We start from the raw sequence: 17,799 nt of genomic DNA on the forward strand, positions 1-17,799 counted from the left end.
TTTAGGGCCAAGAAAGACACGGCTCAAAAGTGGTCTTTTTACTTTTAAAAATGACTTTGGAACAGTCTGCCTCTTCAAATTAGGACCTCTCCAACACTTGACATTTTTAAATCCTGTCTGAAAACATCTTCACTCCCTAGCTTTTAATTGTGACTGAGTTTTGTTTTGTTCTCTTTGTTTGTGTTTGTTTTACTTTTTACTCTGTACAGCAATTTGGTCAACTTGTGTAGTTTATAAATGTGCTTATAAATTGATTGATTGATTGACTGATTGCTGTTCAAAGCACCCTAATAGTAGTCCGATATCACCAGTGTTGGGTAAGTTACTTTAAATTAGTAACTTAGTTACATTACTAGTTACTCCTATCAAAAGTAACTCAGTTACTTCAAGTTACTCATTACTTTCAAAGTAACTAGTTACTAGGGAAAGTAACTTTGGTTTTACCCAGAATTCTCTTATTAATGTGTTGCTTCCCTAACTGGATACCCAGCAAGGATGCCAGTCTTCTAGCTTGCTTACATGTTAGCACTATCCTGCCACAAGTACACTGTGCCACCTAATGGCCTGAACCTAAAATGGTTAAAATGGCAGTGTAGTAGTGCGAGTGCAAGTTAATGATGAAATGAATGAAACTAAATTAGAAATTAACAAAGTTTGTTTTATGTGTCATTTTTGTATCTGTTTGTTTTAATCTATTTCAATTGTTTCAACCCTCTACAAATGCAAACTTATCATTCTGGGGTTGTTACAGCAGTGTCTAATCATTGTACGTAGTATCACTAGGAAGAAGCAGTGGATCACAAAACACAACATACAGTGTGTTAAATGGACAGAAAGTATGCTTTTAGCAGTGCCAACATTAAACTGTACCTCAGACAATTTAGGACCTGTAGGTATCAAAGTAGGTATCAAAGTGCAAAAACATGTAGTGCAAAAAATGATTTAACATAAACACGGTGAGGTTTGTCCATTCTTTGTAAACTTAACTGCTGAATTGCACCAACTGGAGACCTCATGTTCAGTAATAAAAGTATTTTCAGAGAAAGAGAAGAGAAATAAAATTAATTACAAGTATGTTCAGCCCCACAAACAGAAATAAAATAAATAATAAGTATTTTCAGCTTCATAAACAGTCAAACCAAAATAATATTGCCTCCATACAGGCCATGTAGATAAATTAAATATAATGGTATTTTAAGTGCTTCAGAAGCCCAAGTTTCACTTGGAAATAACCCTGCTTTACCTTGTAGAGCACCACTGAAGGCAACACATCATCATCATATGAGCACTACTCAACTTTGGTTCCATCAAACCAACGATTGTACCTCAAGAGGAGAAGCTTCTCAAACTTCTGATCAGACAACTTGTTCCTCTTTGGAGTGAGAATCAGGTTTCCCAGGCTGACAAGCCTTTCAACTGGGGCACTTGAAGGAGTAGCTGCATTAAGTTTAAGAGAGAGTTTCTTTATCAATGATTCAGAGAGTCTAACCCTGTTGCTCCTGATTTGAGGTACTCGGCTACCTCACCTTCAGCAGTGGCATATATGTCCTCATTTTCTTCAAAGGAGAAGAACTCATCCTCTTTGCTAGAATCCGCGTGCTGTGTTGTGTTGGTGGCGCTGGTACCTGGTTGTAGCTGATCTTGCTCAGGGAGAGGTTTTCTTTTTTTTTTTTTCTTTTTTTTTTGACGAATAACACTTCTGTGGCTTGCAATCCGGTGGACGAGTCTGGGTTTGGCAGTTGCCAGGAGAACGGTACTTTTCAGACTGCACTGTGTCATGTGTAAAGGAGGGGAGATTATTGTGTGGGGTTGTTTTTCAGGAGCTGGGCTCAGCCCCTTAGTACCAGTGAAAAGAACTCTTAATGTCACGGACCCAGTTCCAGGGATTCGGGGTCCGTGAGCAGTGTGGACTACTATTGTAGTTATTATTATTATTATTATTATTATTATTATTATCATTATTGTGGTTGTTGTTGTTATTATGGTTGTGTCTGCTGTCCTGTTTTTCCGTGTTGGTGTACTGTCAGGTGTTTAGGGGTGTGTGCTTGTGTATGTGAGGGTGCGGTCGTGGCAGGCACTTTTAGGCCTGGTGGGTGTGGCCCTGCCAGCTGACCGGTCCCACCCAGGAATCCACACACACCTGGCGCCGATCAAGCCTCGTCAGAGGAGCTTCAAAACAGTGTGGCTGAGAGCTCCTCGACGCTGGATCGTTGAGTGACTTCCCGTCAGTCTTAAGTGTATTGTGCAAGGTTAGTGCAAGTCTACTGTTAGGTTTTGTACTCACGGCTGCCTTTGGTATGCGTGTTTCCTCAGGAGGAATTGTGGCGACCAGGAGGCAGCACACGGAGAGTACACAGGGAACGGAGACAGAGCACGGAGCACGGGATAAAGGAGAAGACACGGAACGGGAGTTGGGATCGCACGGGGGGATTTATTGTTGTTCGGATTGTCACCACTGTAAATAAACACTGTTGCACTGTAGAGTCCTGCATTTTGGGTCCTCCTTTCCCCACATCCCCACGGTCTGCCAGCGAGACCGTGACAGAACGATCCAGCCATTATGGGCCCAGCGGACTCAAGGACCGTCTCACAGGAGGAATTGCTCGCCCAGCTCTGGAAATACTGTCGGAGCATTATCCAGGCGGCGGATCCACATCAGAGACACATGCAGGTCGTATTTTTTGATGCCTTCCTGTCTTCAATCACCTCATCTGTGAGCTTTTTGGACATTAAGAGACTAATTTCGATTATAACCACGCTGAGGGAAAGTTCCTGTTTTGAGCTGTTTGGTTTGGGCTGTCCGGGCGAGGAGGATATGGCAACCTCCCTGGGAGCCCTTGCTGCCTATTTCTTTTTTCATAGGCTGATAGCCTCCCCGCCGTTGCTTGCAGCTCGCTTGTTGGACCCTCCATTGCGGGAGAAACGTTTCACACGCCCTCTGCACCTCACCACATCTCCACTCACCTCTGCGGCACCTGCTGAGTCAGCAGACCAAGGACCGGCAGCTCAAAATCACACAGCTGCTCTCCTGTCCGGCCGGCTGGTGGAACCTCAGCCTGATACGCTGGCCCCGGCATCGTTAAAGAAGCGACGCTTGCGCCGCCGGCGTGCCTCACCGCAGTCAGACTCTAAAACTTTCCAACAGCCGGCTGTGGTGAGTCATATGGACAATTCATCTTCATTCACCTCATCTGTTTATTCACGGGACTGTGTGAAAGCTAACCTCGTAGCACAGCCAGCTGCCCAGCCTGTAGCCGTAGCACAGCCAGCTGCCCAGCCTGTAGCCGTAGCACAGCCAGCTGCCCAGCCTGTAGCCGTAGCACAGCCAGTCCAGTCAGCCTCTCGTCTTCATCCTCAGTTGGAGGCTTATATGCCTGCTGGAACTACCCTGCCATTATGTCACCCGCCTGTTGTTTCTACATCGCTGTCCAGTCTACCACAAGTAGCTGCCGCACCATTATCACATCCGCCCTTTGCAGCTACTTCTCCACCAGCGTCCCATCAGACTGCAGCGACCGCAGAACTCTCGACTTCACCATCCACATCACCCGCTCGACCGTCATCTTCGCCACCTGCAGCTTCCGCATCGCCATCTTCACCTCCGGATCAACGACCATCTATACCCGCGTCGCAGCCGGAGGAGCGGCTCAGCGAGCGGGAGGAGCCCGCGTCGCCAGCTGTGGAGCTCAGCGAGCCGGAGGAGCTCAGCATGCCCGAGCGGGAGCTCAGCGAGCGGGAGGAGCCCGCGTCGCCAGCTGTGGAGCTCAGCGAGCCGGAGGAGCTCAGCGAGCAGGAGCAGCTCAGCGAGCCGGAGGAGCTCAGCATGCCCGAGCAGCTCAGCGAGCCGGAGGAGCTCAGCATGCCCGAGCAGGAGCTCAGCGAGCGGGAGGAGCCCGCGTCGCCAGCTGTGGAGCTCAGCGAGCCGGAGGAGCTCAGCATGCCCGAGCAGGAGCAGCTCAGCGAGCAGGAGCAGCTCAGCGAGCAGGAGCAGCTCAGCGAGCCGGAGGAGCTCAGCATGCCCGAGCGGGAGCTCAGCGAGCGGGAGGAGCCCGCGTCGCCAGCTGTGGAGCTCAGCATGCCCGAGCCGGTGGAGCTCAGCGAGCCGGAGGAGCTCGGCGAGCCGGAGGAGCTCGGCGAGCCACCAGCGGAGGAGCTCGGCGAGCCACCAGCGGAGGAGCTCGGCGAGCGGAAGGAACAACCGGCGCTGCCAGCCGCGGAGGGGCTCTCGCTGCCAGCCGCGGAGGGGCTCTCGCTGCCAGCCGAGGAGGGACCCGCTCAGCCGGAGGTCAGCGAACCGGAGGGACCTCCACGTCTAGCGCGGCCTCCACGCCATCCACGTCCAGTGCGTCCACGTCAGCGACCGGCGCGTCATAGACCATGTGCCACGCCTCGCTGTTGCTCACCGGAGCAGCGACGTTGCCATCGGACCCGTGGCAGGCCACCAGAACCGTTCCGCCGCCACCGGACCCGTGGCAGGCCGCCGGAGGAGCAGCGCCGCCGCCACCGGACCCGTGGCAGGCCACCAGAACCGTTCCGCCGCCACCGGACCCGTGGCAGGCCGCCGGAGGAGCAGCGCCGCCGCCACCGGACCCGTGGCAGGCCACCAGAACCGTTCCGCCGCCACCGGACCCGTGGCAGGCCGCCGGAGGAGCAGCGCCGCCGCCACCGGATCCGCGGCAGGCCGCCTGAAGCGTTCCGCTTCCATCATGGGGTTGGAGGTAGGCCGCCCGAACTGTTTTCCCACCACTGCCTGACCCGTAGCGAGTTTTGCCTGCTTGCGGTCCACTGGGTCGGCCGCAAGAACTGTTGTTCCCACCATGGCAGTGGTTGGACATTTGAACTGGGGTTTTGGGGCCCTCCGTCCGGGACCCCCCGCCGCCCGCCCGGGGTTGGTTGTACTGTGGTTTTTGTTTTGTTTTTGTTTTTGGGTCGTCGGGTGCCGACCCTTAGAGGGGGGGTACTGTCACGGACCCAGTTCCAGGGATTCGGGGTCCGTGAGCAGTGTGGACTACTATTGTAGTTATTATTATTATTATCATTATTGTGGTTGTTGTTATTATGGTTGTGTCTGCTGTCCTGTTTTTCCGTGTTGGTGTACTGTCAGGTGTTTAGGGGTGTGTGCTTGTGTATGTGAGGGTGCGGTCGTGGCAGGCACTTTTAGGCCTGGTGGGTGTGGCCCTGCCAGCTGACCGGTCCCACCCAGGAATCCACACACACCTGGCGCCGATCAAGCCTCGTCAGAGGAGCTTCAAAACAGTGTGGCTGAGAGCTCCTCGACGCTGGATCGTTGAGTGACTTCCCGTCAGTCTTAAGTGTATTGTGCAAGGTTAGTGCAAGTCTACTGTTAGGTTTTGTACTCACGGCTGCCTTTGGTATGCGTGTTTCCTCAGGAAGAATTGTGGCGACCAGGAGGCAGCACACGGAGAGTACACAGGGAACGGAGACAGAGCACGGAGCACGGGATAAAGGAGAAGACACGGAATGGGAGTTGGGATCGCACGGGGGGATTTATTGTTGTTCGGATTGTCACCACTGTAAATAAACACTGTTGCACTGTAGAGTCCTGCATTTTGGGTCCTCCTTTCCCCACATCCCCACGGTCTGCCAGCGAGACCGTGACACTTAATGCTTGATCATAGCAAGACATTTTGGACAATTTCATGCTTCTGACTTTGTGGGAACAGTTTGAGGATGGTCCCTTTCTGTTGAAACAGAACTGTGCACAAGTGCGCAAAGTAAGGTCCATAAAGACATGGATGAGCGAGTTTGCTGTGGAAAAACTTGACTGGCCTGCACAGAGTCCTGACCTCAGCCCAACAGAACACCTTTGGGATGAGTTACAGTGGAATTTGTGAGCCAAACCTTCTCGTCCAACATCAGTGTTCAACCCCACAAATGCACTTCTGGAAGAATGGTCGAGTTGAAGCTGTTAGAGCTACAAAGGGTGGGCCAGCATCATACTGAACCAAATGCATTAAGAATGGGATTTCACTCATGTTCATATGTGTGTAAAGGCAGACTTGTGAATACTTGGCATTACAGTATATAAATGAGTACAGGTTAAAACTATTCCCAAATTACTCTAGGCTTCCTTTTTTTTTTTTTTTTTTTTTTACCTTTTTCTTACTCCTACCACAGTGTTTTTTAATTTCATCAGTGTTGGGAAGGTTACTTTTAAAATGTATTCCATTACAGAATACAGAATACATGCCCCAAAATGTATTCTGTAACGTATTCCGTTACGTTACTCAATGACAGTAACGTATTCTGAATACTTTGGATTACTTAATATATTATCATGCTTTTTACAACAACGTGAATGTACTATTGCCGTGTGATTTATTACTATTACTGAAGGTCCGCGACTCCGAACTGTAGTAAAGGGACCTCTGACTAATACGGCGGGGTCCCTGTCGGCTCGTAGCCGAAAACTAGCTTTACTTTGTTGTGTGGGTCAACTTTTCTTGCGAGAGACAGAGAGAGGCGTTGAAAGACTGCTCCAACGGAACTTATTGTTTTCGGAGGAAAACACGAACGTACAGTCGAGTCTTGATAGCTTGGCTGAAGTGGTTATTATTATATTTACCTGCTTCCAGCTCCCGTTTTTCCTCGATGACAACTCCTACCTTTCCACTCCCCTTTTTCTCTCTCCCTCCTCACGCTCACAGACCCATAACGTGTATGGCAGTCCATTCTCTCTGCAACACGGACTACACTGCCCATGATGCTACATTCTTTAGAGCTATGCTTGTAGCATTCTGCCTGTTAGCTTAGCACAACAACAACAACAACAACAACGAAAAGGCGCTCTCTCACCTAGGAAACACACAGTCGCAGAGAGAGAGAGAGCGTCGCCCTGTAACCATGGCAACCGTAGCGCTGCCGCCTGGAACAACAGAACGTAGCTGTCAAACAAAACCCAAACAGTCCTGACCCGCGACAAAATGAAACAGGAAAGTACCGTAGTGTAATCCATTTATTTCAACAAAGTAACTGTATTCTGAATACCACCTTTTTAAACGGTAACTGTAACGGAATACAGTTACTCATATTTTGTATTTTAAATACGTAACGGCGGTACATGTATTCCGTTACTCCCCAACACTGAATTTCATTATAAATACAATAATGCACACATGCACACACATTCACTTAGAGATGGCCCGGAGCAGGAGTGTGCCATATTGAAGGTAAGTTTCAGAGTGAAGTAGTCAGTAACCTTCTTTATCCACATCAGTTCATTTTACAGTTAATTACCCAATTTTGCAGAAAGAATATTTCCATTACACAACATAGTGTGGTTGTGCATGTGTGTGTGTGTTACATAAATAGAATTTCACTCGCAATCATGGCTTTTCTGTGTTTATGTTTATTCATGTTTGTGTGCGTGTGAGTGTGTGCGCGGGTGGGTGTGCGTGTGTGTATTGCTTGGGTAGCAGTGTTTAAAGGTCTAATAGCTATGGGGCTAGAATTGGCCTTTTAAAGGTTAATTTACAGTGTTTAGACTTCATGAGTGTGTGTGCATATTGAAGTTTACGAGTTTTGTTATGTTTGCTGAGCAGTAAAGTAATTCACAGTATGAACCCCTCTCCTTCACATTGCTTGTAGGCATGTATGTGTTCTCTTCTATGTGTATGTGAACTTTAAACCACCTGACATTATGAATTGCTTGAAGGTGAGCTAACACAGCTGTGCTGTGTAATAATTAAGGAAAATATACTGGTATTTTGGAAAGTAATGCTGTTTTCTTTCTTCTTAGACTTAAAATGGACTGTTTTTTCTCAGCAAAAATGTTTCTTAAAAAATGTTTCTTGAAACAAGAACTAGAAACAGCTGGTCTAGCGCCATCAGAGGCTCCCTAAGAGAACCTTACCAATATGTATTTCCCTCTTTCCTGCAAAAATGAAGTAAATACAAAATACAGTTTTAAATAATGATTTCTTTTAGTAAGGGAACAAAGTTATCCAAACCTACCTGGCCCTGTGTGAAAAAGCAATTGAGCCCTAAATGTAATAACTGGTTGTGCCACCCTTGGGAGCAAGAACAGCAATCTTCTGAGTCTTTCATATTGGCGTGGAGGAATTTTGGCCCACTCTTCTTTCTTTTACTTCAGCCACATTGATGAGCTTTCAGGGAGAGGTTTTCGACACTCTACCAGCAGACGTGCCTTTGCGAGGTCCTTCCGCGCCTGGTCATGTAGCCAACGAAGCTTAAATTTTGGTAGTGTCACAGCAGCCAGCAAAGCATCTTCACTTCCAAGGACATGTGCAAACCTTGTTTTGACTGCCAGTAATAACGACACAGTAAAAGTGCAAAAAACATTTTTGCATGAGAAAGTATGCATTGTTTCAACATTAAATTAATTAAACATTAACAGCATGCTGTAGTTTTATATAGAATGTATTTTAATTTGTAAATAGTGTGTATTTTACTACGCTGTATTTATTTTATTTATTTATTGGGGTTAAGTATCTGTAACTGTAACAGCATTCACTTGCATGTGAACAGCACAGCACAATATAAAAAGCAATTGAGTAAAACATTTCATTAAAGATAAACACAAATGAAAATATCATCTCTTACCTGGACAACTGTATCTGGTAGCCCAACAAGAATTTGCAGACCATTTTTTATAGCCAGAGTCTTGGTCATCAGCGATTCCAGTGTGGGTAGGAGTGTGGCATAAAAACAATGGTCTTCTCCTTGAAGAATGTCCAGTGCCACAGTAAGTGGTTTCATGACTGCACAGTACTCTCTGATACACTGATGCTCCCTCTCATTGAAACATTTCAACTGTAATGTGGATGAGATTGTGTTCAGCTCCACCACAGGTATCTTTGAAATTCTCTCCAGAGCATAATAGAACGAGTTCCACCTTGTTGTGCAAGGTACTAGTAGCTTCTTTGCAATAATGCCTTCCACAATCTCAGCAGCCACTGTGGAACGACTGGCCATGTTCCACAGCCCTGCACATTTTGTGGTGGCACTTCTGTAGATGGTTTTTGTTGCACCTTCAGACAATAGCCACTTCTCCACATCAGTGCAAGAGATAAGATTCATTGTGTGCGATGCACATCTCTGATGTGGCGGTAAAGAAATTGCATCATCAGCACCATTCTGCAGCACATCCCCAATCGAAACAAAAGTCACCTCATCCTCCTCATATTCAGAGTCATCTGACTCAGGTGGTGGCTGGTACACTTTAAAAGCCTTGACAAAATTGGAGCCATTATCCGTTACAGTTGATGTGATTTTAAACGATAGGCCATGAGATGAGTTAATGTTGTCCAGCTCAGATGCAATACTGTCATACGTATGTCGACCCAGAAATCGCCTGCATGCCAGCGCTGCTTTCTCACATTTCATGTTTTGTGCATTTATCCAATGCGCGGTCACACCAAGAAAACTTTTATTATGCACAGTCCAAATGTCTGCTGTTGTGGAGATGTATTCTACCATGTCAAGTGTATTTTTGAGCTCTGACTCCATGTTGGCATATTCTTGGTCTAGGAAACTGGAAAATGTCTTTCTGGATGGTGCCTTCCCAGCTCTCCCTCGCACAGGTATATGACTAATCAGTTGTCTGAAAGCATGGGACTCAACCGTTGAGATGGGTTTCATGTCTTCCACAACATACCTGACAATCAGCCTGTGTAGCTGGGGCTGGGTGATGGACTGTGCAGCAGGCTGTCCAAAATCAAGCTTTCGTTGTTTTGCTGGAATAGCGTCAACAGAGCTAGAGTCACCGACGTTGCCTTCGGGTTCTTTTCCAACTAAGTTGGTAGATGCATGTTGTTTCTGAAGATGTTTCATCAGATTAGAATTGCTAGTCTTTGATGTCGAAAGAGTTTTAGAACCTCCACAGAGAGTACAGTTTATGACAATATTCCTGTCTTTTACCACCAGAAAGGAGAAATAATGTGAATATTTCCAGGACAGAAAACCCATGCCTGGACCATCTTCGACTGCCACCATGATTGTAGCTTACGTCACAGTGTCACGTGCCCTTTTTACGTCCAACACGGAAACTGCAGTCGTGGTGCTTTCCTTTGTACTTGGGACTCGGAAATTCGGGACTGCAGATGAGCTGCATATGTGTTTAGTAGTAATTTGTTTTTGTAGAGGGCTAGCAAAACAAGCATTTTTGAGGGTGTCGCCATATTGGAATCCAGACTTCTCCAACGAGGCTAACCAGAACGCCGTTCACTCGAGTGTGACATTATTCCCAGGTTCGTGTTCCGATTTCCGAGGTAAGTCAAACGCAACACACAAAGTAACGAATAACGACCCTATCTAAATCCCAGTAACGAGTAACGCGTTCCTGATTTTGGCATAATAACTAGTTACCGTGCTCGTTACCGCAATAATAACGTAGTTACTGTAATGCGTTACTCAATAACGCGTTAGTCCCAACACTGGATATCACACAGAATTGTCACATGATATTAAACAGTAGCTGTTGGTAGAGTTACCAACCACAATGAAGCAGTTCTTTTTCATTTGTAGATTCAAACTGCTCTTTGTCTTTTTGGTCACAAGATGGCACTAAAGACGACTGTGTTGAAAACCTTGATTAATGAACAGTTTTTCATTACACATTTCAGTGCTTCATAAAGCTTCATTTTACCATCCTTACTATTTAAAACCCTAATAATCTGGATTTGGTAATCCCTAAAATCCTTAAAAACCTGTACCCGACACTCTTGGAAATTCTTTAGAAAGATTTAGTCAGAAGCAGGCAGAAACACTCGCTGCTGAAATCACCACCCTCAGAGGGTTGGTAAAAATCCCTCTCTCTAACAATAATTAAAAAAAAAAAAATTATAAAGAAATTGTCCTTGATTTTCATTTAGCTCCATCCTGTGGGATTTGCCTGGTTAGATTTGTTTACATGTTTGAATCACAGTGTTCAAGATGCTGCATCCACAGGGACTCTAAGATTTGCTTCTGGCTAGGTTGCACAGGGCCATATCTACTCAGGCCTTCTACCCAATCTGTCATCCATTTTGGTCCTCTCGAGTTACTGGCTGCCTCCACTCACTTGCTTCGCTCATGAAGGAGCAGGAGCCCTCTCAGGGCTACTGCCTGAGTATGGCATCAAGATTCTTGTTCTGGGAGTGGGTGTTGGGTGCGCCTCAGTGGCACCCTTTGTCTCCGTGGTCTGGCTAGCCTCTTTCTAGCCTATCATAACAGCCTGCTCAGTTGCAGTCTGTGCTTCTGCAGGACTCACTCAAGCCAATCTTCTGTCTGGCAGACTGAGGCTTTCCACAATTGATGCACAATCTCAAGAAACAATATAGAAAATGTATAAATTGGGTATCTGCTGTTAATAATCTCCTGATTGCATAGTTGAATAAAATTGTATTCTGGAGGCAGGGAGCACTGTTTGTATAGCTGGTAATTAAGACCAGTTTTAACACTAATAACTATTTATTCTTGCCTACCTGTCAGCACATGGAGTTTTTCCACCTCTAATTAAATAAGTAAATACTGTAGGTTCGACCCTTTTTGGCAAGACATGTACCAGGTAGCGGATTTCTAGCAACATGTTTGAACCAGAGTATTAAAACAGATTGCAAAGATACTGCTACAACTGTTAATTTATTTGGAAAGTCGGAATGATGAACATTGCGTATAGTTTTAAGCACAGTGCCAGAGCTTCCAAATTAACTAATTATTCACAAAAATGTATCTAGCTAATTTGGGAGATTTTCATTGCAACCTGTAAAGAGTTTATTACACTATAAAAAGCTCCATAAAGCTAGGTCATCTTACTATTCATCAGTGACTGAAGAAAATAGGAACCCCAGTTTTCTTACCAAGTTTCTTTTTAGCACTCAAAAAGGCTGTGTTTCTATAAATAAAGTCTAATTGAAAACCTACCAGTTTTTGCCTCTGCCTGCATCTGCATTTTGGTCCATTTTCACACACTGGCCTTTGCTGCCATAACAGGTTTATTGTGCAGACAGAAGGATATCTTTTTCAGATTGAATGCACACCAAACTCCAAGATTTCTCACAGTGATACTATGGCAGATAAGGAAATGTGATTTAGAGTAAGTATCTCCTTAGATACTGTGTTTCTTCAAAGCACAGTATCTAACATGATCTTTTATGATATTTAGTTCTGAATATAATAATCTCAGTGTTGTCTATATTTAGAATTATGAAATCAAAGCTCATCTACACTTTTGTGTCTTTAAGACATGTTTATGGTTTAATTAATGGATTTGTATCACTTGTCTTCATTGATAATTAAAGCTGAGTATCATCTGTGTAGCTATGAAAATGCAAGCTATAGTTTTTAATATTATTAACTAAAGGAAGCATATGTATTTCATAAAATGTAACATCTTGCAAAATGCAAAATACAACTTTTACCGTTCCTTCAAAGCCACTTTTAAAATTATTAAATTTAAAAACAAATTATTTCAGAAAAACATTCTCACTTTAATCACACAGTTGCTGTGTATATTCTGCCAGTTTGACAAATTAGAAAGAAGCATTTAGGCTCATACACACAAAAAAGACAAATGACGCGCAAACTGAAGTTCACAAAAAACTCAAATGCAGACATAAGTCTGAATGACACAAAACAGGAGACAATTGTCATTCATTTCATTTTAGAAATGTAAGTCATTGTTCACTCTTTTTTGTAGCATTAAATGCTAAATGAAAAGGGTGTGGGACATGTACTTATGCCATGATTTTTTTCATAAGAACAAACAGCATGTTTGGACTTCAAAAAATCACCCAGTCTTGAGGTCACCTGTTCAGCATATAATTCAGTTATATATGTCTGTGAATGTTCTCAGTCATCCAGGTCATCATAGTCTAAGGAGCTTCGAAAGTGTCTGGATTTCTTTAAGATGAGGAGTGAAAGAAGCCATCTATGTCCATGGTGAACAACCCAACCATCTTTGAACAAAGGCGGTGGTTTACAGCACCAACTGTCTGCCATCTGTAATCCAGTTTTTAGATCCCTTCCCAGACACCTTAACACCCACTCAATGCTGGACCATTTGACCTCAGTACATCGCATGATAGGGTGGGGCTAGGTTTCACAATGGGTTCCCCTGAGACCTTGGTTGATTGTGACCTTACTCTGTTTTCACACCTTGCTTGTGTGATTAGGTAGAGGATCAATAGGGGGCCCATGACCCTCTTGGGGACACTCCCATAGGGCTTATCTAGAACTCTCTCTTAGGCAAGGCAAGGGAAGGCAAGGCAAGTTTATTTGTATAGCACAATTCAACAACAGGGTGATTCAAAGTGCTTTACAGAGACATTAGAAACTCAAATAAATAAAAAGCATGATTTAAAATTGATTAAAACAAGCAAACAAATAAACTAACTAATTAACAAACAAACAAACAAAACAGTATATAAAATCAAAACAGATAAAATCAGAACAATAGATAAAAGTAGTTAAAATGTTAGTTTTGAAATTTAAGCTTAAAAGTGTGGATTTGGTGCTTTATTCAAATGCAGCTGAGAACAGGTGAGTCTTCAACCTGGATTTAAATAAACTGAGTGTTTCAGCTGATCTGAGGCTTTCTGGGAGTTTGTTCCAGATATGAGGAGCATAAAAGCTGAATGCAGCTTCTCCGTGTCTGGTTCTGACTCTGGGAACTGATAAAAGACCGGATCCAGATGACCTGAGGGATCTGGAAGGTTCATACTGGGTCAGAAGGTCACTGATGTATTTTGGTCCTAAACCATTCAGAGCTTTATAGACCAGCATCAGAACTTTAAAGTCTATCCTCTGACGGACAGGCAGCCAGTGTAAAGACCTCAGAGCTGGACTGATGTGATCCACTTTTTTGGTCTTAGTGAGGACTCGAGCAGCAGAGTTCTGAATGAGCTGTAGTTGTCTGACTGATTTTTTTAGGTAGACCTGTAAAGATGCTGTTACAGTAATCAAGCCTACTAAAGATGAATGCATGGACTAGTTTTTCCAGGTCCTGTTGAGACATCAGATCTTTTATCCTTGATATATTCTTGAGGTGATAGTAAGCTGATTTTGTTATTGTCTTAATGTGTTTTTCTAAGTTTAGGTCTGCATCCATCACTACACCCAAATTTCTCGCCTGGTTTGTGGTTTTTAGGCGTATAGATTGAAGTTCTCTGATGACCTGTAATCGTTTTTCTTTGGCGCCAAAGACTATTACCTCAGTTTTGTTTTTGTTTAGCTGGAGAAAATTGTGGCACAACCAGTCATTAATTTCCTCAATGCATTTACCAAGAGCCTGTACAGGGCCTTGGTCTCCTGGTGACATTGTAATATATATTTGTGTGTCATCTGCATAGCTGTGGTAGTTTATTTTGTTGTTCTTTATAATCTGTGCCAGTGGGAGCATGTAAATGTTAAACAGAGGGGGTCCCAAGATGGAACCTTGGGGAACTCCACATGTGATACTTGTCTGCTCAGATGTGAAGTTACCTATTGATACAAAGTATTTCCTGTTTTCTAAGTATGTTTTGAACCAGTTTAATACAGTTCCTGAAAGACCTGCCCAGTTCTCCAGTGCACTGAGATCCAGTAAAACTAAGACATTTTTCCACTGTCTGTGTTCAGACATATGTCATTAAACACTTTGGTCAGAGCGGTTTCAGTGCTGTGGTTCTGTCTAAAACCTGACTGGAAGGCATCATAGCAGTTATTCTGTGTTAAGAAGTAATTGAGCTGTTGAGAAACTGCTTTTTCAATGATTGTTAGGTTTTGTATTTTTGATTGTCATTTATGCTTAGAAATATTTAACCATATATGCTTAGAGGTATATAATCAATTGTGTAGTGATAGTCTGCAAACTTTGTGTGTATTAGAGAGCACTCTGGGAGCACGAGAGAGGTCGTACCTTGTTTTATTGTTTTATGGTAGGATTAACGTAGCTACGTCTGTTCTAGTCTAAGTGCTTTAACTGCTGGACTTCCTCACCGTGTTATCTAGGGTGAACCATCTAGGGTGAGGGGGAGGCTACCCTCTTCCTGACCAAGGATGTTTGCGTTTGTGCTTTTATGTTATATGACCCTTTGATCAGCAGCACACACACACACACACACACACACACACACACACACACACACACACATACACACACACACACACACACACACACACACGGTACTCTTTGTTTGCATGTGGACGTCATATGTTAATGAACCTATGCATATTCATGTAACCTCAATAAAAGAACAGTGTTACGGGAGAACGAACGAGAGCAACTGGGGTCAAGCGAAGGAACGGCGTCTGTTCGGTTCTCTCCCTTGCACGAGAAACATGAAGAACTTTGCCTACTTCGTGTCTTGCTTGCTGTGTAATTATATTGTCTTCAACGTTCCAGCGAATAGGTTCAAGCTACAAACCTATCAATGATCTTACTTAAAAATGGGAGATTTGAGATCGGCCTTAGTTGTTCATTTGTGTCTTGTCAAGATTGTCCTTTTTCAGTATAGGTTTTATTACAGCAGTTTTTAGTGGTTCCGTAAATACACCTGATAATAAAGAAAAGTTGACGATCTGTAACAGGTCTGACTCTAAAGTCTTTGAGACCTTTTTGAAAAAACTTGTTGCCAGGACATCACAGCAAGAGGAGTTCAGTTGACCTAAGATGTCCTCCAGGTCTTTGCTGTTACTAGGGTCAAACTGTTTCATGGTGTTTAAACAGTTTTTCGGTGGACACAGTACATAGTCTGGATCTGCTGTTGATGTACCAATTGCTTGTCTAATCTTTTGGATTTTTTCTGTGAAGAATTTGGCAAAGTCATTGCAGGCCATGGTTGAATGAAGTTCAGCTGCCACTGGCACAGGAGGGTCTTCAGTTATACACCGTTTTGTGATCACTGCTGTTGATATATTTGTGTGGGCTGAGATTTTACTTTCAAAGAAAACACAGTAATGATCAGACAGGCCCACATCAGACACAGTAATGTTTGAAATGCTCAGGTCCTTGGAGATCAGTAGGTCAAGAGTGTGTCCTCTATTATGTGTGGCCTCTGTTACATGCTGAGTCAGCCCAAAGTTGCCCAGATCGTTACTCAGGTCTTTAGTCCCTTTGTCCTGAGGGTTGTCCACATGGATGTTAAAATCCCCAACAATAATTACACAGTCGAAATCAACACAGATCACAGACAGCAGTTCACTGAGGTCATTAAAAAAGTCTGTGCAGTATTTGGGAGGCCTGTAAACATTAAGAAACACAACTTTGGATGGGGCCTTCAGCTGTAAAGCCACATATTCAAAAGACTGAAGAAGCTTCTTGGATTAGAGGTGCAACTCCAGATGCTTTTCTTTTCAAGCTCTTAGAATTTAGTCATATAGTTTTTAATGTAAACATTTGACAATATATTTTAGTACACCTGGCAAAGAGGGAAAAAATGAGTGAAGAAGAGTAATTTAAAAAAATTTAAGTAATCAAGACAAAGGCACTTGCAGAGACACTAAAAGAAATCATTCTCATTCCATTTTCAGAAAACTATGATTGTTTTCTCATTTTTTCTTTTGTTGTACTTTGTCTTTTTCATAGAAACAAAAACAATCTATGTTGTTTACAGAAGGCTAGGGTAATTTCTACTGCCACTATGATTTGACAAAAGAGGAAATAATTCTCTGAATTTCGATGCTGTAAAAATCTAAACAAATCCAGTCCTGCTTGCCTTGTTTCTCCTGGCAGAACACCAGTGCTACGTATTTTACGTTTGCCTACTGTGCTGGAGTTGTCACCGCTGCCGGGGTGAGCCATGTGGAAATTATTAAAGGACTCAAGATGCAAGCACTACTGATGTGAGGGAGCTTTATTTAAAGAGTGAACATACAACAAAGGTGAGAGTGGCAAAAACAGAACTGAAAACCTAAACTGGGAAAACAAAACAAAAACAAACCTGAAATCTTGAGATATGAAACATCGCTAAAGGGAGATGTAGAAAGATGCAGGGAAACCACACAGACAAACCAGCAACACACACCAGAAAACACAGGGGTTAAATACACACAGTGCAATCAGGGAATGGGAGACAGGAGGGAGACACAACTGGGGGAAATCAGAGCTGACGAGAGTGAGGGAAGTAAAACAGAATGCAATAACCTGAGACACTGACCTTTAAAATACACCTCTGTGCATTTCGAACACGTGTCACAACAATTAAGAGCAGCGGTCCGCGACCTTTTTTGCGCCACGGACCGGATTATGCCCGACAACATTTTCATGGACCGGCCTTTAAGGTGTCGCGGATAAATACAACAAAATAAAACTTGTACTGGTACCGAAAAAAAGAAAATTTATTCATAACACAAAAGACCAAGGAAAACCGAGTAAACGATAAAAACGATAACAAAATAACGCTCAAAACCGATAAAAACCCTGAAAAATATACATTTCACACCTGAGCCTCAACTCTCGCAGCCCGGTACCAAACGACTCACGGACCGGTACCGGTCCGAGGCCCGGGGGTTGGGGACCGCTGATTAAGAGGACCTGAGGGAAGCTCGGAAAGCTAGCAGAAGTTATTTGGAGAGGAGAGTGACTGCCGTTGGTTGAAAAGAGAGGTAAAAAAAACTTCAGTGGTGTGGAAACATTATGGGTTCGCGGAGTCAGACATGGATCAAGTAGACATAGTGTGTAAACTTTGCTACAGTGTCGTAGCTGCACCACAGAGCAACACTGCAAAGTTTACTAAACATAGATGTTTACATTTTTCATTTATTTTTATATTGCAAACATTTGCACTGTTATCAGTATTTGCACACTATTTTATATTATTTTTTGACAATCTTTAAAGTCATTATTCAATACATTGTTAT

At 43.8% G+C, this 17,799-nt stretch overlaps 1 protein-coding gene and 1 pseudogene across 2 annotated transcripts; one reads left to right on the plus strand and one right to left on the minus strand.

Annotated features, from left to right (window-relative positions):
- Nucleotides 1-1,975: 1,975 nt before the first annotated feature.
- On the plus strand, nt 1,976-5,385 carry LOC147309787 (uncharacterized; annotated as a pseudogene). The gene is made up of 2 exons (XR_015125855.1): nt 1,976-2,224; nt 2,314-5,385. The product of XR_015125855.1 is annotated as an uncharacterized LOC147309787 (transcript).
- A 2,841-nt stretch (nt 5,386-8,226) lies between these two features.
- On the minus strand, nt 8,227-9,975 carry LOC147309788 (uncharacterized). Its single transcript, XM_086269942.1, has 2 exons — nt 8,584-9,975; nt 8,227-8,283 (listed from the first exon to the last, which is right to left on the minus strand). The coding sequence occupies exons 1-2, from the start codon at nt 9,973-9,975 to the stop codon at nt 8,227-8,229; spliced, it is 1,449 nt and encodes a 482-aa protein (XP_086126068.1).
- Nucleotides 9,976-17,799: the final 7,824 nt, after the last annotated feature.

This window comes from Aulonocara sp. 'chitande type north' Nkhata Bay, linkage group LG17, assembly GCF_057382095.1.
Source record: "Aulonocara sp. 'chitande type north' Nkhata Bay isolate Kocher_YH1m ecotype deep benthic linkage group LG17, A_spYH_male_GT1.1, whole genome shotgun sequence".
Classification (NCBI taxonomy): domain Eukaryota; kingdom Metazoa; phylum Chordata; class Actinopteri; order Cichliformes; family Cichlidae; genus Aulonocara; species Aulonocara sp. 'chitande type north' Nkhata Bay.

What these genes read in the sequence shown, in the direction of transcription:
- LOC147309788 (XM_086269942.1), bottom strand. Translation starts at nt 9,975, where the DNA reads ATGGTGGCAGTCGAAGATGGTCCAGGCATGGGTTTTCTGTCCTGGAAA. An exon ending in TACCAGATACAGTTGTCCAG is followed by an intron (nt 8,284 to 8,583) that starts GTAAGAGATGAT and finishes TATTACTGGCAG; the next exon opens with TCAAAACAAGGTTTGCACAT.